At 40.3% G+C, this 22518-nt stretch overlaps 2 protein-coding genes across 2 annotated transcripts in view; one reads left to right on the forward strand and one right to left on the reverse strand.

Moving 5' to 3' along the window:
* The window catches only part of abca2 (ATP-binding cassette, sub-family A (ABC1), member 2), a 176862-nt gene extending 168643 nt beyond the window's left edge, over positions 1–8219 (forward strand). The window contains exons 47-49 of the mRNA XM_078250330.1: positions 968–1105; positions 1199–1408; positions 6987–8219. Of these exons, the coding sequence (XP_078106456.1) occupies positions 968–1105; positions 1199–1408; positions 6987–7022 (384 nt within the window). The 3' untranslated portion in view covers positions 7023–8219. The remainder of the gene's footprint in view (positions 1–967; positions 1106–1198; positions 1409–6986) is intronic.
* A 9945-nt stretch (positions 8220–18164) lies between these two features.
* On the reverse strand, positions 18165–19784 carry ankrd34bb (ankyrin repeat domain 34Bb). Its single transcript, XM_078249621.1, has 2 exons — positions 19582–19784; positions 18165–19470 (listed from the first exon to the last, which is right to left on the reverse strand). The coding sequence occupies exons 1-2, from the start codon at positions 19782–19784 to the stop codon at positions 18165–18167; spliced, it is 1509 nt and encodes a 502-aa protein (XP_078105747.1).
* Between the last annotated feature and the right edge of the window lie 2734 nt (positions 19785–22518).

The raw sequence follows: 22518 nt of genomic DNA on the forward strand, positions 1-22518 counted from the left end.
TGGCAAATTGCAGTCTGCGCTTTTACCTCAATGCTTTTACTCCCATGTTGCAAAACAAATACACCTGAAGGTGGGCGCAAAAGCGTTAGTACATCTGGCCCTGAGTCCCCGTCCAGTGGAGGCAGGCACCTAGACTTTGTTCAGATCAACTTTCACCAGTTTACATAAAAGTGCAGAAAACGCCATATTATCCTAGAGCTATCCAATACCTCTCAAAGTACTTAGTAAAAAACGTGAAGCTGGTCCGTGCAGGGAGGCATCTGAGGTCGAGGAGAAAAAGAAGAAGAAACCCAGAGGGTACAAACACCCCTTTTTTATACAGTTCTGTGTCGATGCAATATGACCAAATTAGGAATTTTCTACTGTCCAACTGAGACTTTACAATGGGGCTTTCCTTAGGGAAAATCCCCTCCAGGTCCCTGTTTGGCCCAGAAGTTACTGTCAACCTGCTGACCTGCCTGTGCAGGCGCAGAAACAGAGCTGCAGTGACAGAAGCACACAACCCCTCCTCTCCTTGTCAGTACATTGTTATCAGTATTCATTATATTTGAAGTTATATTTATCAGTATTATTATCTCATCCTTATTGATGGAATATAACCCTCTATTTGTGCTGTTTTTCAGCTAAAAAGTCCAGTTGCCTGTGCTTATCACAGAAAACAGTCCAACTTCTCATTTTCATCAAACCAAAATAAATCACTATTTTTGTTCTGCGTTCTTACAAAGGCGAACACTGGAATGTGAACTCAAGAACACTGGCTGAGATGGTCACAGAGTTTGCCAAGTTTTTAGTGAGTCCAGATCTTGCTAAACGAGACGTTTGTTTGGTCTTGTCCTCTGTGATATTTTCCATTTTATATTTACAGGTGCACTTTTTTCACATTGCAATGAGCAGAGTGGGGTTTGGTAAATGCTTCGAAGAGATTATTGTCCCCATGTTCAGACATTAAGCCACCTGTCAATTGCAGGAGCGTCACCACACCAAGGTCCAGTACCAGTTGAAGTCTGAGCGGATCTCACTGGCTCAGGTCTTCAGTAAGATGGAGCAGGTGGTGGAGGTGTTGGGCATCGAGGACTACTCTGTCAGTCAGACCACTCTGGACAATGTGAGCCAACGTGCAACATTATGTTTCAACTTTATGCAGAACTTCAACAAGGTAAAATTAAATAAATAAAATATATCAACTTTTTCTGCTCAGGTGTTTGTCAACTTTGCCAAGAAGCAGAGTGACAATCTGGAGAAGCAGGAGACGACGTCCTCAGGTGGTGGACAGTCCCCCCTGCAGCGCATCCTCAACCTGCTGAAGTCTCGGCCTGCCAACACAGAGCTCAATGCTCTGATCAGCGAGGCACCGGAGGAACTGGAGAGCGACGATGATGAAGGACTCATCAGCTTTGAAGAGGAAAGGGTAAGTAAATCACACTTGCAGTTTTATTTATTTATTACTTGATTTAGAGTGTGTAGTAAAAGTTACAGGTACACAGGGATATAGGTGCACCTTAGCATTGAAACAAAAGAATTGCATTAGTGTATGTAACACTGTCTGTTTTCCTGAGTCTAACAGTTTCTCTTAATTATTATTATTATTACAGTATGTTTCGCCCCTGTCTTTAGTCAAAGGGTAATAGTCGACATTGTCTATAAAAAAAGGTCCAAGGTAGGGGGGTCCGTGTTAGCCTGGCTCCGCCCTCCTACGTACTTACGCTCAATTTTCATTTCCCTTCAGTACTCCGTCTGGGTTCGCGGTATAGTCTTGGGTTTTTGCGACCCAAGTTTTTGGCGGTCCAATCAGCGAACAGAGGGAGTGGCTGAGAACGATGACGTTGAGGACGTGCGCTAGAAAGATGCGAGGGAAGCCATTTGGTCCGTTGTGGCAACGCCGCCAAATATCCAGAAGTTAAAGCCCGAGCAAGAACAATCTTTGCTGAGTTGTGTTGGTGGCCATGATGTTGTGGCCCTCCTCCCCACGGGGTTCGGGAAAAGTTTGATTTTCCAGCTCACTCTGTTAGTGGTGAAGGATTGGCTAAGGCTAACGCTAGTGGTGCTAATGCTAATAGCCTTGACGGTCTCCCCTCTTGTTGCACATGCACATGACATACGTCACGACCAAACGTTAGCGATTGGTTATGGCAGATCCAGAGTAGCTCTGGGCATATCCAATAGTTTTAAACTTCAACAAAGTACCCACCTTCAAGGAAGTTAACACTTGTCAATGGAGAGAGGTCAGACTCTCTGTACAAATGAAATGTACGAGAGTCTGGTAGGACCAGGCTAGGTCCGTGTTTCCCACAGGTTGAGAATTTACTTGTGGTGGTGGGTGGCGTGGGATGTCATGGCGCAGCATCAAAGGTATATGAACTATTTATTGAAAAAAATGACAACATAACAAGCTAATTTAGAAAGAAATAACTATTTACATATTAAACAAACCAGACTAGAAGATGATACAGATGAAGTGTAGTTACTTTGTCAAGTAAATCTGATTGGTTTGTCAAATAAATTTTATGGTTCAGCAGGTAAAATACCTGATAAATGTTACCCAGAGCTGAAATGTTGTATTAACAACTTAACCTTAAACCCATACTATGATCCATACAGAAAGTTGTTATAGGACTTCCGGTGGCAAACAGGAGGAAACCGCTAGAGGAGCGTGCTCTGTAGGAAACCGTTATAAAAACTAACTAGCTCGATTTTTAAGAGTCTCCTCCTATTATTAACATTCCTTCAGATGCAATCAAATTTGCTATATCCTTAAAGAATTTGTCATCATCCTCGTTTGGTGCTTATATATTGAAGATGGAAATAACAATGCCCCCGATTGAACCAACCACCATCACATATCATCCTTCATTGTCTTTTATAATTTTTTCAGATGAAAATTGTACTCCTTATTTTATCAGGATGACCACCCCTCTTTTTTTCCTATATGATGAATAGAATACTTGGCCCACCCAGGCTCTTCGAAGATTAAGAGATTCCCCCTCCCCTAAATGTGTTTCCTGCAGCAAGGCAATAAAGCGTTGCAATTGTTTAAGGTCTGTCAATATTTTTTTTCCTTTGTATAGGGGGGATTTTTTATTTATTTAATCTTATTATTTAGAACATGAACTTTATAAGATGTAAATGTCAAGTTATTCATACAGTCTCCACTCTAAATTTACCATATGATCTTAATATTTGACCCAATTTGTCTTTCCTTTTTTTTCTTTTTTTCTTTTTTCTTTCTTGCCTTTGAACTGTGTACCTGAGCATAGTGTCAAAAACACTAAATATAACATTTGCTTCCAAAAAACCCAACTGGCCAATAAAACAACAAGAAATGACCAGCTCCTGAACTGAAGTGGCAGAGAGTTGTGGGATTTTTCTCCGGGGGATAGCACTGTGTGCCAAATTGTAACTAATCCACAACTTTGTCAGTGTGGAAGTTTAGTTACACTAAAGTCTATCAATGAATGAAAAGGATGCTTGATTGAGCTCAATTTGCTCACATCTACAACAACAAATATACACGTTGAACTAGCTGTAGTATTATTAAACAGAACTAGAAAATGCATTTCCTGCAGAAAATGTGTGGGAATGCTGAATAGCTGAATTGCTAAAGCTAAACTGGATGAATGGCTTAAATCCGTAAGAACAAGTTGAAGAAGTGAGAATAGTTGAAAAAGTGGAAATTGGTTTAATAAGTATGAATTTCATTAAAAAGTTAAAAGCGTATGCTAAACTGAACTGTTGGCTTTAAAAGTTGAATAATGACAAAAGATGTAGAACATTGTGAGGTCTGAGTATATTTTCTAACAAATTGTATGAAAAATCTTGAAGCTCAAATGCATTGCATTGCACTGCTGAAACGTCTGAAAAATTGTCAGAGTTGGAAGTGAAACTGCATTACCTAAATAAGTGAAGAGCCAAAATACATAGAAAAGCTGGAAGCTGAACTGTAATACTGTCAAAGATGAAAGTTGAAATGAATTACCTGAAAAGGCTGAAAGAAGAAATACTTTGTATTATCATCAGACATATACACTGCATAGAACGAAAAAGCATCAATCTAGCTAAGATGAGATGTGAAATATATTGCGTGAAAAGAAGGGGGCTGAACAAGAGGAAAGAGAAGAAAGAGAGAAGGACAGAAGAGAAGGAGAGAAGATGACAAATGCTGTGAGAAACAGATGAAACTTTAGAAATCTGTAGTATTCAAGTTGACTGTCTGTGAAAGTGTTGTCAAGGATACTAATGACCAGTCACCAGTGTTTGTAAACACCCTTTGATGTCTGTGATGAGATCTTAGATCTGTAATCAGTTAACAATCGTAGCACCTGCTGTTAATATGTCACCTGTGGCACACTGCAGCTATTCAGAGACACTGACAGCAAGCTCTCAAATAAAGGCTCAGACTGCAATAACGATAAGGGGTATCAGTCAAATGACGTCATCCTGAGCACCGGAAAGCCTTTGCGAACGTATTGCTATAAAATTAATGTGGATAAACTTAAAAATGTGGGCATATCAGCGATTCAAAAAAGTGGTTCGCTCTGCATTTCGCTCAGAAATGTGGAGAATGTTAAACAGGGCAGCGAATGGAGGAAGATGTGGAACTCTTGTCATTTGGAAGCTCAACGAGCCAAAAGTATACGCCATATCAGACAACTGAAACTAGACAAAAATACCTACGTTTTGATGTATAAATTGTGTATGACAAGTAGATATTGTGGGCGTGAGAGCAATTTATAGAGAAGGGACAAAGATAATGTTTTAAGGCTCCACACTCTACTTGATGACATCACTCACTCTGGCAGACGCCATACACACTCTGTTTAATCTATAAAAATTCCTGAAATGATCACTAAACTTAAACAGCTTTATCACAGAAACTGTAAAATATATCAAACTGATACCTGAAGCTTTTGTGAACATTTTAAAGTTTGTTTGGTGTCTGTAGGTGAAAGTACAAAGGAGCTGAATCTTTTGGGAGCGGAAGAACATTTTAAGGATTTGAAGCATGCTCTCATTGACTTCAATGTTAAAAAAAAGTGTTAAAAAGCATAATATTTTAAAAAGTATAAATAGTAGAAAAAAATTGAAGAAGTCCCATCATTAGCTGAAAGAGCTGAACATTTTAAAAGTTTAATGGTTTTAATAGCTGAACGTATGCAGAAGTTATGGAGAGCCAAAAAACGTACGGAATAATAAGACAGTTGGAACAACAACAGTTGGAATGCTGCTGAATCAGCATTCCCCCTAATAATAATAATAATAAGAAGAAGAAGAAGAAGAAGAAGAAGAAGAACAAAAATAAAAAACAGAAAAACAATAGTTGGAATGCTGCTGAACAGCATTCCCACTAAGGAATGGGGGTTGGGGTATTTATTACATACACAAACCAATAACTAGTTAGAGTTAAAATCCCTCTGTTATCAGTAATATTAGATGCATTAGGCTGCATTGTTACCCAGTCTTTTCTTTAAAGAATGCGTGTAAGTCGCTGCTTGTTAGTCTTGATGGACTCCTGCTCCCGTGTCCCCCATGACTCCGGACCAGGTATCCAGCAGCATCACTTTATGTAGCCTCTCCCTTTCCTCAGTTTCAACGTGGATTCCCAGTTCCTTAAGAGTTGGAGCCACGTCTGAGAGTGTGTTAAACACTTTTTTCCCGGAGTAAGATGCATCCTCAGCTTGGCGGGATACGGGCATTGCACTTTTATATATAGTTTTGGAGTTATTGGATCACTGCACACACCGGCTGGCGTTTCTTTTGCACTTGGAAACAGGGAAAGTAAAAACAAATGCCACTAAAAAGGCTCGAAATATCACCACACTTCAACGGTAGCATAATGAGGGTCCCTAAATGTTAATTGAAGCATTGAGAACTTTGTAAGTGTACAGACAGTTTATTGAAAAGATACATTATAAAGACAGTCACGTTCATGTTTACATGCCGCCGCCGTTTTGAAAACCAGTCATGACTTACAGCTGGCGATGCAAACTAAAATCAAAAGCAATTTGCTCAATATATCTGAAATAAGTGCACTCTGCATAACTTGTCTAGTGTACTTACTCAGTAGATAACTGTCCATCTGGTCCCTGCGGTATGGGTCGCCGTCTCCAATTTATTTTCGGGACATGGAAAAAAGTTTAAAATACAGCCCTGTTTATCAAAGAGGGGAAATCTTCAGACTGTACAAAACACTGCGTCTCTTGGGTGTCGCGATGCAACAGGTCCCACTCCGTGCAACACAGACACTCCTGTTCGGTGGCCATAGCTTCACAATGTCCGCAGTTACACCACCAGTTTCCCGAAGTACGAGGCTGTGTTGCGGCATTGACTACCGGTAGCTCTCTTTCTCTCTCGTAGCCCTTTCACGGAACTCCCGCAGCTCTTCGTTCAATAAACTCTGTCTGTACACTTACAATGCTCTCAATGCTTCGGTTAACATTTAGGGACACTCATTATGCTACCGTTGAAGTTTGGTGATATTTTGAGCCTTTTTAGTATAAATAGCGATTTGTTTACTTTCCCTGTGCCCCGAATACTAGCGTTGTAAGCTAATCAGCGGTCCGCGCTAGCGTCTTTCAAGCTAACAACACATTTGATTAGCATGAAAACATGTCCCAGAGAGCGACAGAGTGGGTACACATCTGTTAATAACCCCTTGGTTCGTTTTGAGAAATGAATCCATCCATGAATTGAGTTTTTAAAGGCCAATGCTAAATGTTAAAACTGCTGGTGATGTTATTTGTATATTTTTATTTTTAATATAAAACAAGTAGCATAAGATTTCCCCCCTATACTGTATACTTGTCAGGATGGCAGGACTAATGACAGAGGCAATCTTTCCTAACTTTAAAAAAGAAAATTTATTGAAATAAATGTCTGTCTATCTGTCCCGTGGAGTATCAAAAGATAATGTGTGTGTGTGTGTGTGTGTGTGTGTGTGTGTGTGTGTGTGTGTGTGTGTGTGTGTGTGTGTGTGTGTGTGTGTGTGGCAGGTGCAGCTCTCCTTCAACACAGACACACTCTGTTAAAATGAGCCCCTTCAAAAGAGCAGAGACGAGGAGAGTGACAGAGTGGGAAAACCAAAACCTGTCTCTCTGAGCTCTGAGGCCTGGAGGGAGAAGAGAACAGCTGATTTAACCTGAAGAGGACCAAAACTCTCTGCACCATGGACATAGGACCAGTAGTTCAGTATTTCAGCCTCAACTTTTTATTCAGGAGGGACTGGGGTGGTTTAGGTCAGACCTTACAGACAGAGGTGATAATGTGCAGAGTCCAGCCTGTAGGTAGAGACACAGCAGAAGGAGTGCTTGAATTTGGATTGAAGACTTTGTCCTGGAATGTTTTCATATTTATTTTTGTTGAGAATGTATCTTATTAAATTGATGATGAATACAGTAGGTTAGCTACTTTTGTTATTAAATGAACATATCATTGGTGATATGTTAAAAACCAAGTGTTTGACAGCACAGGTTACTTTGAGTTGGTTGTACTCCCAACCAAGAGGCCTCATGACACCAGAGTGGGCCCTTGTCACTGTACCAAATTAGACCTGCCTTGATGCTGTGATGAAGTTGATACCTAGTCTATTTTTCTGTGGCAAGAAAAATAATCTATTTGGATATCGAAGCAGATGTGATGTGTGTGATTTATTTTGCAATAACAGAGGATTTAGTGAAATGCACCTTGTGAAGTGCCAGATGTGGACATGCATGCTGTTGGCCTTTTCTTTTAACTTGATGTCAGAGACATGGAGAGAATGTACATGGCACGGTTATTGTCTTGATGGTGTCTCCCCTCTATCAACTTGTTTTGACACTGTACATTTGGTCTCTTTCTACTAAATACTCTCTTTTGTTCTTTTAACATATTATTATGTTGTGGACTCTGCCAAGAAGATCCTCTACCGGACACAGTGTATAATAATAATAATAATAATAATAATAATAATAATAATAATAATAATCTAACAGTCTGAAACTGCAGTGAACTCTGCTTATATTCCTTGACAATAACTGCACTACCACCACTGTGAAGGGAACTCTCAGATCAGAATAATCTATTGTACAATACATGTTTTATTATTTGCAGATGTATTTGTAATGTGATAGTTGAGTTGTAACCTGTCCTGTCAAAAATAACTGTTTCATTACTTCTTTCACAGCTAATTGCAGTTATATTTTTGGTGACTATTATGGCACTGGTGGGCTGTTTACTGATACTGTTAATTGAAGGGGTTATCATTAAACATGGAAAACTGACTTGTAATTTCTTTTCTTACTGAGAATGTAAAGCCAGACAGAAGTTGGTTGCCGGAATATTTGAATTAATTTTACTTTAAAATACAGTCGAAACAAACAACTCAAACATATTTAAGACCATAACACTGACTTTTGTGAACCTAAACCTAAGTGGGATGACTTCTTTGAGTTTCATTTGGATCTTTCTGTGACTATAACGTAATCAAAGCTTGGAACGTGTTAAAATGACATAACATATAGTAACAAAACACAAATCTCAGTCAAACAATGAAGAAATAACTCACCAACAACCACTAGAGTTAACCAAGTGGTGCTCACTGCAGCGTCAAATGGGTGGGGTTTGACCATATCCAGCCCCACCTCTTAGGTCTAGCTCCGCCTATCAGGTCCAGCCCCACCTTCTTTTTCTTCAACTTGTTAGGCTTGTTCGAGATAAACCAGGTCTGCGCAGAATTGATTACCAGCGATGCCCTATGCATGCCAGTTAGATTTGTGTCTGACTTGATCCCGACTTGTTCTGACGTCACGCACACGTGGGCAACGGTAACCTCAAGAGATCAAGGCGGCCGCAGGTTTGAGACGCAGGCAGCGCAGTTGCTTTTCACTGACTGCAAGACCCAGGCGGACCCAGGGCATGCTGGGAAACGCCTGATTGGTTCAGAATCGACTCAACATGATGACGTTTTATATACACTTTTTGTTTTTGAATCGGAGGGATTTTAATTGCTGGTTGTTTAATTTAAATGCTTATTCTGTACAGAACACAGTAGTGTGGCTGATAGTTACATTTAGAAATCAGATAGACTAAATCCCTTCTGATTACGGGTCATCAACAGTCTGTTGTTTATTAAAATCAGCAACAGATCGCATGTAGAGCATTTTGACAGCTATTCTATCATAATAAAAACTGGAGACTGTAAAAAAGCTGATATATGGGTCTGATAACGGATATCGGAATCAGACCTAACAGGATGTGAGTGTTTCTGTGACTTCCTGTTCAGCATGAAGGCTGCTGGAAACGGCTGGAAACTGTCCGACTTTACTTCACTGACAGTGTGCTCCAAATGTACCACCCCGGCTGCCGCCGTGTGCTCTCATCCCCTTTACAGGCGAGGCACAGTTCATCTCAAACAAGCCCACAATATGAGTACTGACAATGTGCTCCAAATGCACATTTTTTCCGATTCATTTAGCTAACTGTATTCACCTTAAATTTCAGGTAAAATCAGGCCTTAACAGGCTGTAAGGAGAGCAGCTGGCTGCCTGCCTGACTGAGGGTCTCCATCACTGGGTCGAGCCCAGAGGGCATTAGAGCTGTTCTTCTCAAAGCCCAGGAACATTAAATGTCCAAAATCAGGGTGCAAAGCTTGTCAAAAGGGAGGTAGGGAGAGTAGAAAATAATATATCTTATTGTCCACCATGACAAGTTGTCTGTTTAACTTCAGACAGTGAGCAGGATTACCTTTACTCTTTTGCCCAAGTAAAGTATTTTTGTAATTATTTTTGTAATTTATTTTCACCATATGACCTGTCAGGTATCATCTAGTAGAAACTATTTTAATTCAATAGCTGTAAATTTATTTGATCTGCTGCACTTTGGATCAATAGACTGAGATCAAAAATGATGTCTAATGGATGTTTGTTAGGTTTAAGTGATGCTTTTGACTTAAGCTGCAGCTCATCAGAATTTCATCCTTTGACACCTGTTGTGTACTTTTCAAAGAGTCCTTGTTTCACGAAATTAATATTGATTGTACAGATTGGATGCTCTATATGTAATAAGTATTTATCAAATTAAATGTCCAAATTTAGCGTGCAAAGCTTGTCCTTTTGATGTAGGGAGAGTTAGAACAGAATACATCATTGTCATTTTTTATTTGTCAAGTTGATCCCTACCGGTAATAAATAGAAAGTAAAGTAGTTCAACACAGGTAATCCTGTGTGTTTAATTTCTTTTGATGACTCGAATGTATGCTGTACAAAAATGTGTTTATGGTTAAATCACTTACAAGAACACAACATTATTTAGAGCACAGATTCCGCATAGATATAGCCTCTTAATTTTGCTCTCAAAGTGCACCAGATTGATGCGTTTAACTTTAAAATGTACAAAATGTTCTTCCGGGGGAGCATGGGAGCATACCCCTGGACCCCCCTTGAGGGTCGGGGGTCCACCGTATCCTTCTCACCTTTTGACCTTCTGACCTGGCCTGTAAAGGGAGTGGGACTGTGCATTATTGTTCAGGTTCAGGTGCACATGGACTGTTCTGTGAGTATTTGGGATGAAGTTGTGGTTAATCATTACCATTATGTATTTGTTATGTGCTCATGTTGTCTAACTTAAGCGCTATACGTTTCTCCACCTGGAATGTTAAAAACAAACATGATGTGATATTTTCCAAGAAACACATATGTTGATCGTTAAATCTGAAAAATTGTGTGGAGGATGGGTAGTATATGTGTTCCATACGGAGCCCCGGGAAGTGCATACGGAGCCCCGGAAGTGACATGGAGGAAAAAAAAAAAAACATACTTGGACAAACACAACACAAACACGCCCCTTCTGGTGAACCTCATGGGACCTTAATTTGGAAAAAATATGGTAGTGAATGGGGAGAGGCAAATTATTTTTTGATCCCATTTGAATTGAGCCATGGATTACAAATATGATGTTCGTCAATTTAAAAGATAATTTTTCATCCAAAGAAAGTCTCAGTTATCCGTGGGTTTGTCATATGACCACTTAGTTTGTGTGAAACCGCTCAGTGTACTACATCTCTCGACTCACAATTTACATCACCTAGCTTGATGCTCAACTTGCTCGCTAGCTAGCTTAACTCGTTCCACAACATATGTAACGTTATCTTACCTGATGTGTTTTATCCAGTCAAGTGTTTTCAGCAGATAAGCAAAAGAACAAGCAAGATCCTCTGCTCATTTGAGTAATGTGACATCCCCGGTATGATGAGATACAGTAGATCCCATGAACCGAAAGTAGAAGGGCGTGACTTCGGCTCTCTATACTTTTGCGAGATCTTGACTTTGTTTTGCGAGAGATCGAGTTTTATTTGCGAGATCTCGAGTTTCATTTGCGAGATCTAGCAAAAACAATAAGGCTAACCTTAGTAGCTAGCGCTAGCTACTATGTAGCTAGTAGTACGACATAATGATTACATCTCCTTGGTTGTCTAAATACATCCATTGTTTATTTTGATAAGCATTACTAATTAATACATGCCAAAGTGAAGTGTTATAACGAACATTGTCGTTGAATGTTGATGTCAATGACTGCAGGCTAACCTTAGTAGCTAGCGTTAGTTTGTGTTGTCGTAGCAACCGGTAGCAAGCGATAGCAACCGGTAGCAACATGCGCGTTCATGAGCTTCTCTCTCGTGTCTCTTAAGTATAGTTCGTTCTCTTAAAGAGATACCTCACCGATTAGCATTAGGCTTTGTATCAGTAGAAACCCTGTAGTATTATCGAATGACCGTGCTTCCCTCCCTCATGTCCCCCTGAGACGACAGATCTCTCTATTGTGTGTCTCGAAAAAAGCCTCTGCTGACACAAAAATCGTCATTTAGCGTCATCGGAGGCATTTTTGGCCAACTAGTTCTGCATGTTTTCAACCCGCCCATAGGCGGTGGGACTGTCACTACCTGATGTGAGTCAAGTGTCAGCCATCTTGAAGCTAAGCTAACAGGCTCTCTCTTTTCAGCATAGATATATACTGACAGTCTGTATATATATCTATGGCTTTTCCGCAGCAACCTTGCATTCAACCTACCGCACGTGTACCACCGGGATACATTGGTACAGATCGGAGAATATGCAGGAAACTTTATTACAGATGGAATACTCGACACACTACGCAAGTTTTGCCTGCTACGCAGATAGCGCTAGCCGGAGAAGGGGACATCGAAAGCGGTGTGCGAGAAAGTGGAAACTAGGAACGAGGGCAGGAGTTCGAGCTAGGTGGAAAGCTAACACTAGCCAGCCACCTGTCCCATCCATCCTGCTTGCAAATGTCCACTCATTAGACAACAAACTGGACTCCCAACGTGAGTTCAGAGACTGCTGTGTTTTTGTGGAAACATGGCTGAACAACAGTGTGCCGGACTCCACTATCCAGCTACCAGGCCTGCAAGCCTTCCGAGCAGATGCTGCTCTGTCGCCAGGTAAGACTCGTGGAGGTGGGCTGTGTTAACACGGACACGAACTGGTGCAGAAATGCAGTGCTTGTATCCAACCGCTGGTGGAGTTTGTGACTGTTTAATGCCAACCATTCTACATTCCACACAAATTCATGTTTATACTCGGTGTTTACATCCCACCAAGCGCTAATGCTACCAATGTGTTAGCTGAACTTTACGGAGCCTATGATGTGTGTGCACTAAATGTAGCCTGTTTCGTATGTCGTTTTTATATAATGTCGTTTTTATATATTTTAAATGTGTAACACCACATGAGCCACGGTGAAACGTTGTTTCGTGTATATGGTTGAAATGACAATAAAACACACTTGAAAAACACACAATTATAGAGCTCAACAGTCCCGCCCCTCCTCTGAGAGACTTTGGGTTCCGGTAGTAAATTTCCCATTCATTTCTCCCATTGACGTCTGGAAAAATCCGTATATAAAGAGTTTTAGACCATGCCTTAGGCTAACCAGATTGTACGTGACTCATACAATACAATACGATACAACGTCATCGTTTCGAGTAAAAAAATGAACAGAAAATCCCAAAAAAGTAAAAGGTACAAGGCTGTGTACATATCGTCATCTCAGAGCGAAGGAACTACTCATCCCATAAACCACCGTGCACCACTGAAGAAAGGAAGCTAACGTTAGTTTAGCTAACAGCTAATTCGGCTAACCGCTAGCTGAGACAGCATGTTAATAACTTTGAAAGACCCTCAAAATAAAACCTGAAAATAACCGTTAACATATATAACGGCTGTTACGTCAGCTGTAGACGGCTTTACCCAGTGTTAAGTTTGAGTTAACGTTATTTTAGACTGAATCAAGCTGTCAGCTAGCGGTTAGCCGAATTAGCTGTTAGCTAAACTAACGTTAGCTTCCCGGCAGAGGCTAGCGTCAGAAGCGTGGAACAGATCGTGATTCGTGCAGTGTCGTAAATCCTTGTGACGGATCGTGCAAGCAGCACAGATCGGGTACTGACACCACCCCTCCTCACAGCATGAGTTCCACCAATCAGAGGCATCACTGTGGGATTGTGGGATTGTTCAGGATTGTGGGTAATGAAGTACTTATCCAAGACATCGCAAATAAAAGACATTTATATCAAAACAAGGGTAGTGCCCCATGATTTGTGGTGTCTATATGAGCATATACAATCGCTGAGTCATGTCGGCATGCTGGTTTTAAGTCTATCATCGACGGTTACAATTTTATGGCTTATACTCCAATTTGTCAATGGAGAAATTGCATTGTATTTTTACTTCCGGAACCCGCTGTGGGCAGGGCTGTTGAGCTCTATTTGACTGCCTCTCTGTAACCAGTAGGCGTGGCTACAAGTGCATTCTGGGAGTTGTTGTATTTCATCCACGTGAGCCAAAAACCCATTTTCTGGCTTTTCTCGGTCTAGAAGGCACCAATTTTTTTTTTTTAAATGTCACATTTCTACTACATAAATGACCCAATTTAAATACATATTCATCTTTCCAGCAGTGAAATATCCCTTTAATACATCCATGGTATACGTGGCGAACTCATGAACTTGCCGTTTCATTGTATAAAATATTCACTAACGTTAAACATTGTGTTTTTGTTGTTCCTGATCGTTTAGATGCTTATCTAAATAAACGGATGTATGTAGAGAACCAAGGAGATGTAATCATAATGTCGTGCTACTAGCTAGATACTAGCTGGTGCTAGCTAAGGTTAGTCTTATTGTTTGTTGGATTTGCGAGATCTCACAAATGAAACTTGAGATCTTGCAAACAAAGTCAAGATCTTGCAGAAGTATAGTTAGTGTTTGTCCCCAGTACTGTTTTTTTTTTTTTTTTTTTTGGGGGGGGGGGGTTATGTCACTTCCGGGGCTCTGTAGTTCCATAGTGTGGGGTCATCACACTGATTAGCAAGCACCTGCAATTTAAATTAATTAAACAAATTAAGGATAATTCTGGAAGAGTTATTATCGTTCTGGCTGAAATACAAGGGCAAGAACTAGTTCTGGCTAACATATATGCACCTAATGTGGATGATCAGGCATTTATTATAGATTTGTTGTATAGATCTCTTCTACAGGAGCCAGAAAATATAGAATGGTTTAGGTCTGAGCTAAAAGATTAATTGGCGATCAATTGGTCCTTAGTGTCATCTTCAGGGGTGGCATGGGAGGCCTTAAAGGCCTGTGTTCAGGGGGCACATTATGTATTTCTAACATGCTTCGTTAGAATTAGAAAGTAAAATCAAACACACTGAAACGGATATTAAGCAAGAATGTCGCAGGATGGCCTGAGAAACCTGACTCAATAAAAATACCAATGTAATAATATTCTATCTCAGAAGGTTGAATTCAATTTTGACAAAATTATTTTGAATCGAGAGACAAAGCAGGAAAATTACTTGCTAGATACATAAAACAGGGAATTGGCTTCCACTATTTTTACAGTTAGATCTAATTCTAGAGATGTTTTTACAGCAACTGTAGAAATTAACAAGATTTTTAAAGAAAAAAAATATATCAGCTACATTTTTATTAATTACAAAAACCGATTGATAGAGCAGGTTTGGGTCTACCAAAGATTACCATGATTATACCTGGTAATTACCAGATTACCAAGTATTATTACCATGCTTTTAATTTAAGGCATCTAGCCCACTGGTCAGTTCCTCCTGAGAGAGCCACACCCTGGTATTGCACTGAGTAATCTGTTCTTGTCCCATAATCGCCCTTACAAAGCTGTCTGTCAAACTGTATGGTAAGGCAAAAACACATCCGATAATCTCTCACTTTAATGTCGTTTGGACCAAAGTGACCCAACTGTTTGAATTGGATCAATATCTAAATACCTAATCAAGTATTTGGCGAAATCCAAAGTTATGTATTGATAAATCTCCCCTTTTTTGGAGGGATTGGTTGGAAAAGGGAATTGTCACAATGGGGGATCTGTATCTCAGTGCCATATTGAAATCCTTTGAGGATGTGACACAGCAATTTGGAATCCCTAGGTCTCAATTTTTCAGATATTTGCAACTTCGCCATCTGTTAGTGGGGATTTCTGGATCCAGATCTTCAGCCCCGACAGCACCAGAATGTTTAGATAAAGTGTTGTTGAACTATAGAAAAGGTAATGTGGCTTCTGGGTATAATTCTATGCTTATGCAGAACCTGGCGATGGAGCCTGGTCAGCCCTCAAGAAGACATGGGAAAGGGATCTGAGTATTACACTGGATAATGAGGAGTGGGATAAAATTTGTAGGAATAGTAAAACTATGTCAAGCAATGTGAGGGTGTGCAGTTCAAGATAATGCATCACTTCTATTGGACTCCCTCCAGATTGTTTAGACTTGGTTCAAAAGACACACCAAATTGTTGGAAATGTAAGACAGAGGACAGCCAATTAATTCATGTCCTATGGTCCTGTGATAAAGAATTTTGGACCGTGATACATGATTGCAGGGACCCAGGTTCCATTCAGCCCAAGATTATTTGTTCTAGGAGATGGGTCAATCCTAAACGGAATAGATGAGCACATAAGAAGTTGGGTCTAAACTAGTTTAATAATAGTCAGACAGATTCTTTTAAGAGGATGGAGGAATGAAGAGATGCCGTCAATTCAAGAGTGGGCTTGTGAGATGGCTAGGGTGGCGGTGTTTGAAAGATGTCATACAAACGATTTGCCAGATTGGATGTATACACTGGAAAATAGGGAAAGTATTTGAGCTTTCTGGAGGGCTCCTATGAAACGTTGTGCTTTGGCTCTCCAATAAAAAATACCAATGTAATATGTAAATGTTTATCATGGGCTTATGGTGTTGTCATTTATACATACGTTTCTTATGGTTTATAGTTTGTCTGTTTTGTTATTATTTTGTTGTATGGTATGTCTTCAGTGCGGTGTTAGAGATGTCTGTGAACACCGGAGACAGCTGATCAGCACAGTGCTTCAGTATACTTAGTTACTTGCCCTTTTTAAATCTTTCAACCACATTTCATGGCCTTCCTTAACCGACTGAGGTGCTCAGTTGTCATGGAGATGGTCCAGTTGTGAGAACAATCTTGTAATTTTCTTTTTATTATTGTTATTATTGTAATTTTCCTTTTTTATATGTGTCATTACATGGAGCTCAAACTATCCCTGGGGCTGATACAACAATACGAAATTTTGTAATGAGAGGTCTTAAAACAATGCAGGCTCAGAATGCCTAAACTGTATGTAGCCTTGAAAGTGCGTATGAACTGGCATTAGCGATGACATCATAGGAATAGTACAGCAATGTATGATACTGGTAAGAACCATGGGCGTAAATCTGATCTAACAGTAGGGGGGGGACAATAAACAGAACATTTCTGAAGAGCAATTTGTGAAGAGGACACAAATAATACAGCCACAATTATACTCGTAGAGGACATGTGTTCACAGAGGAAAGCCTTTATACCATCATTAGTGTAGCATGGGGACTGTACCATTATCCTTCTTTTCAGCGTTTCTCTTGATTCAATAAAAAAGCTGACTAAATTGAAATAAATATTCTTCTTTAAAATCATGTATTTATTTTTAAGTTGTTTATAATCAAGCCACAAAAATTATCGTATTACCTTAAAACATAATGACTTATTTTGAAAAAGTGTCCCCATATAAAAGAAATGCTTTTGTACACTTCTTAAATTAGCTGATCATAATGTAAATTAGTGAGCTACTGGTAAAGCTCATCTGCTCACCCGACAGCGACACACCTCCAGAAATATGAACTAAGCTCAACACACTTATCTGAGACTCTACACCTGACTGTCCCTGGTCTCCCTGTTCCTCAGTTCTTTTGTCTCCTTTGCCTGTGACATAGTGACGTTAGTATTTACATAAGCACCCATTCTTATAAAGATGTTACCAAATTGTCTTGATATGAGGACTTCTTGTACTTACATGGCGTTTTGGTGTAAGCCTACTGAAAAAGGATCTTATGTCTGTTTTTCTTTTCTCTGTCATTTTTAACAACAACACAAATCTTTAACGTCAGATGTCAGTTAGGTTCATAGGTTCACCACGTGGTCATATTATAATTATAAAATGATCTTGCGTCCTCCACATAAATATTAGATTTCTTCTGGGACAGAGGATATATATTTAACTGATCAGCCACTTAACTTCATATTGAGCAAAACACAACTGTAGATCTTCAATATTAACCCTAATATCAGTTCACACACATAACGTTAGGCTTATCGCCGTGGTAACGTTAGTTGTAGTGGGTGCATTTCTATCCAACAAGCTATTAAACAAGCTAGGCTACATTATATTACACTAACATAGCAAACTTTTTTTGTCATGACTAATTTATTAATTACTCAGCATCATTTCTATTTGAGAAAAGAAAAACTTAATCCGATGTTTAATGTGAATAAAATAGCCTTGAACCGCCTACTTACTACATTCATGTCACTACCCGGTGTGACTGTGAGTCTAGCGCAGATCCTACAGCATGCAGTGGACCAAACCACTGTGAGGCAAGGGAGGGGGGACTCAAAATGTTTCTAAACTTAAAAAGCATTTTTGGGGGTTTGTATTGTTTTTCTGCTGACACAGATATTTTAAGTATACATCATTATGTTATTTACAATACAGAGCATTGTTTTAATTATATTTCTAGGTGGGGACAACCCTTAGATGGGGGGGGGTCCTGAACCCCCGACCCCCCTGGGATTTACGCCCTTGGTAAGAGCACATTTATTTTCTCCTGAGGCCAAAAGTTTCCTCAAAGTTGACCAGCTGTTTTATCTGCTCACTCTGCATTGAGTGTCGTCTCCACAGCATTTTCTTGGCTTTTAGATCCCTTGGGAAAACAGGTGCACAAGGTAGGACAGGCTTTGACCCTGTAATAACGCCATGCAATGTCTTGCTACTTTCACTAAAATGGTAGGAAGAGCTAGAACTGACCCCAATATTTGGTATAGGAGCATGGGGATTCAGAGGAGGGAGGTATCCAGGGCGAGTGTGGGCTATGTGATCCAAAAGAAGGGCCCCTGAGCCTCTTCGCTCCAGCCCGGCAATGCTTCGTCTCTGGACAGTACTATCCAAGGACTCTCTGGATCCTGACAGAGCAGAGGATCTGCTGTTGATCAGCTTGTGCTTTTCTGCTCCCACTTTAGCTCCATCACTATTCTTGGAGCTATTGTCTTGGCTGCCAAACTGTGGTAACTGAGAGTCAGAACTGTAGTGGTCAATACCAATGTTCTGCCGATGGACCACATTTTGCAGACTGGAAACATTAAATTGTCTGAGATAGTCAAAGGAATCTTTATCCACAGGACTGGATTCATGGGGAAAGGGGTGACTGTCTTGATGCAAGTTTGGGTGTGAAGCAGAATGTTGTGAACTGTCATATGACATCTTTCTACCAAAGCCTCGTCTTCCACCTCCTCCCCTATTCTCATTTACTGACATGTTTTCTCGTGCTTTCAGAAGCCCTGTTGCATCTTTGACATTGATGCTGTTGTGCCGTGACACAGCTGGAGGTCTTCTGTGGAAGGTGAGGCCATTGACTATGAAGGACAGCTCCTCCTCAGGTGTTATTTCTACCGGCTCCTCTGTCAGAGACTGGCTGGAGCCGCAGGCAAGGACTTTTGCTGTGAAGCACTGTGAAGGAGGTCGTAGCTGGAGCTCATATGGAGACAAGCAACAAGATGGTGGGGTGTAATGCAGATGCTCCTCAAGGTCTGGAGGTGGAGGAACATTGAGGTATTGCTTTGTCATCTGATGGCCAGATGGCAGTTTATTGGTGGTGATGATGATTACATCCTTACCTTTGGCTTTACAGGCATCCAGGAGGAGCCTGAGGATGTCCCTGTTGCCTGAATTGACTGCATAAACCAATGCTGATAAGCCTGCATGATCCTCCAGAGTTGGATCAGCTCCACTGCTCAGCAGGAGTGACAAAATTTCAGCTCCAGTTTGTTCGAGGCATGCATGCATCAAAGCTGTTTTGCCTGTCTTGTCTTGGATGTTTGGATCAGCACCATTTTCCAGAAGATACCTATTGGGAGTAAAGATCACATTTATTACACAAGGAAAGTTAAAGCTAGTAATCCTCAACAAATCACGTTTTCAAGAATCAATAGTAGACATATATCCGGATAGAACATACCAAACCATCTTGTGTTTGGGCACACTCTGTGAATCTGAATGGTGTGTCTTGCAGGCCACCATAAGTGGTGTCTCGCCATATTCATTACTCTCGTTTATGTAGGCTCCTCCCTCCAGGAGCAGCCGAGTCAGACGCAGACGACTTAAATAGACAGCCTTCAGCAGAGAATTGCCATCATTTCGAACCTCTCTTGACTCATCCATTGTAAGGATCTTGGATGCCTCTAATCCACCTTCAGTGTCTTTGATAAAGGATTGTCACGTTTGTCCAAAGGTACACACAGCCCAGTCCCTGCAATAGAGGAAGAGGAACACTAAATTATTGTCATTTTTCCCCTCATTAATTACAAACTCTTCCAAACCCATGCCCAGTCTTCACTGCACATAGTTACTCTGAGATCCTCACATACTTGCTTTAAATGTGTAAACATAGGGCAATGCTCTATGAAAGCACAAACGTGTTTTTGCAACCTTGTGCTATTCTGGGTTTATGTGTAACATACGTTTTAGTAAACAATTACAAAATTGTAAAATCATGAACAGGAGTAAAGTAGCCTTTTACTTCTTAAACAAAAAATGCTTGGATATTTAGATCTGTTAATTAAGCTGTGTAAGTTAGTAACCTCCCTTCGTATAGCCCTTTAAGCCGCCGAAATCGCTAACAAATCGCTAACAAAACAATAACTACAGTGATAGCAGCTTTAACTGTGCTATTTATATTTGGGCATTTATTTTTATTAATTGCATTTTTGCTTTGATCTGATCTCAGTTGTGCTGCGTGCCACACAGTGAGTGATACTTAATACTGCAACAGATTGGGAGGTCATGTTGAACATGCATGACCACACTTTCGCTCGTCATTTGACTACCTTGACTACAGTGAGGAAAGACACCAGTGCCTAAAACCAAGAAGGTGTTAATGTTCCTGTGGTAGGCCTAAATGGCACATCAAAACAGCTTCAGGAAGATGTCTGTCATAGTCCTCCGAGTCATTCTTTAGGTGCTGACCATCATGTCGGGCATGGGGAAAACCTTTATCTCCTGGCCATATGACTGTAAAAAAGCTGTTTCTGCTGCTGCCTTCCGCCGCCTCTTTGGCCTTGATGGGGTTTGGGGTGATTGATGGATGCCACATCAGGCTCCAGAGGCCACTTATAACAGGAGGGGATTACATAAACCTGATGTGATGGGGCGCATGGCTGCTGTCACGGTAGCGATGCGCTACCTATTTTATATCTCAAAGACTGAGTGAAGAGGTTGCCAGTATATTGTTTGTTTAGCGTGTCAATATGTTCTGTTAATTATCACAATGTTTTCAAATCATCTGTTAACCTAGCCATTCATCAAATCCCACACAGTAATCCCGTAGCTTTCTTGCGCACATATTTAACATCGAATACTGCAGTGCACATATACATATATATATATATATATACATATATATATATATATATATATATATATATATCACACATATATATATATATATATACACACACACATATATATATATATATATATATATATATATATATATATATACATATATATATATATATGCTATAGCTACAGCCATCAATACTTCATTCTCTTATTGTTTGACACCAAACCGTTTACTTCACAGACATGACCAGTTATAATAACCAGACATAGGTCTTAACTACGTGTCTGTTTATTGAGTTTAAAAGCTAACAGAGGGTAACATGTAGTCTTTGTGTCTTACCGGCGTCTGCTCTCTTTGTGTATAAAGGAAAGTTTGCCACGATCGGCAGGTTTAAATGACGCTATGACTTCCGGGATAAAAGGAAGTGACCCGGAATTTTGAGTAATTATTTTATTAGCTGTCAAGGTATCTTGTGGCTTTGTGAAATTAGTGTCAATCATATAAATAATATTCTGTAAATTTCTAGCTTTATAGATATATACATTTTGGCTGTATTAAGCTTTTATTGTCTACTCACCTGAGCCACCCCTGTATTTTACTTTTATGTTGGTATGTTCCAATTCCAGTGGCGCGCTTCAGGTCTATGTAGACTGGCAGTTTCAGTTGCTCAAGAGAGCTGGAGGAAGAAGGACATAAGTCTGTTGAATGCTCAAGTGACTAGTTCAAAAGTCAATTTGTATACAGCTGTATCTTTGTATAATTTGCCAATGTCAATTTATGTTGTTTTCGTGAAAGTATTTTTTTTTTCTCTTTAATTTTGTTTTGTTAATAGTTATTCTTGCCTTATGGCCTTAATTGGGGAAAATAAGAAAAATCCCATCTTTTCAACCTCATCTCCGACTCATCCTGAGTGTTTAGACCTGCTCACGACTACTCATCTACATCTACCGTCAACACCCGAAATCATTCTTCTCTTCCACCTTCAGGGGATTGTTGATGAGAGGGGCTGCTTCATTGACATCTTTGCTGGACCTCCAGGCAGGGTGCATGATGCCAGAATGCTGAGTGGCTCCACCTTCTACAATGAATGGCAGGAGAAGATGTGGGAGGACTGCCTGCCAGGACAGTGCCTACATTGGCCAGACCTTCACAATCATCACGATTCCAAAACTTGATAATGAGGCACTCACAGAGGAAGACCAGCAGCAGAACGCAAACATCAGCCGATTTGTTTTATATGGGTGTTAAATCCGACCACATATAGACTGTAGAAGCTGCAGGACATTGCATCTTTATTTCCCAGTCATATCTATCTAATAAATCGGGAAGCCTCTGTGTGTGTGTGTGTGTGTGTGTGTGTGTGTGTGTGTGTGTGTGTGTGTGTGTGTGTTACTGTGTTACCGTTACTGGGGTGTAACGAACATGCAATAAGGCATGAGCCTTAAGGCGTATGCCTTATACATGGGACGCACGCTCAACCAGAGGCCTGTACTACAAAGCAACATATAGTTAAAATCATAAAAGTTAAAACATTTGGAGACCGACAACCCCGTT

The sequence above is a fragment of the Sander vitreus genome, chromosome 5 (assembly GCF_031162955.1).
Source record: "Sander vitreus isolate 19-12246 chromosome 5, sanVit1, whole genome shotgun sequence".
Lineage (NCBI taxonomy): Eukaryota > Metazoa > Chordata > Actinopteri > Perciformes > Percidae > Sander > Sander vitreus.

What these genes read in the sequence shown, in the direction of transcription:
- ankrd34bb (XM_078249621.1), bottom strand. Translation starts at nt 19,784, where the DNA reads ATGGATGAGTCAAGAGAGGTTCGAAATGATGGCAATTCTCTGCTGAAG. An exon ending in CCCAAACACAAGATGGTTTG is followed by an intron (nt 19,471 to 19,581) that starts GTATGTTCTATC and finishes TACTCCCAATAG; the next exon opens with GTATCTTCTGGAAAATGGTG.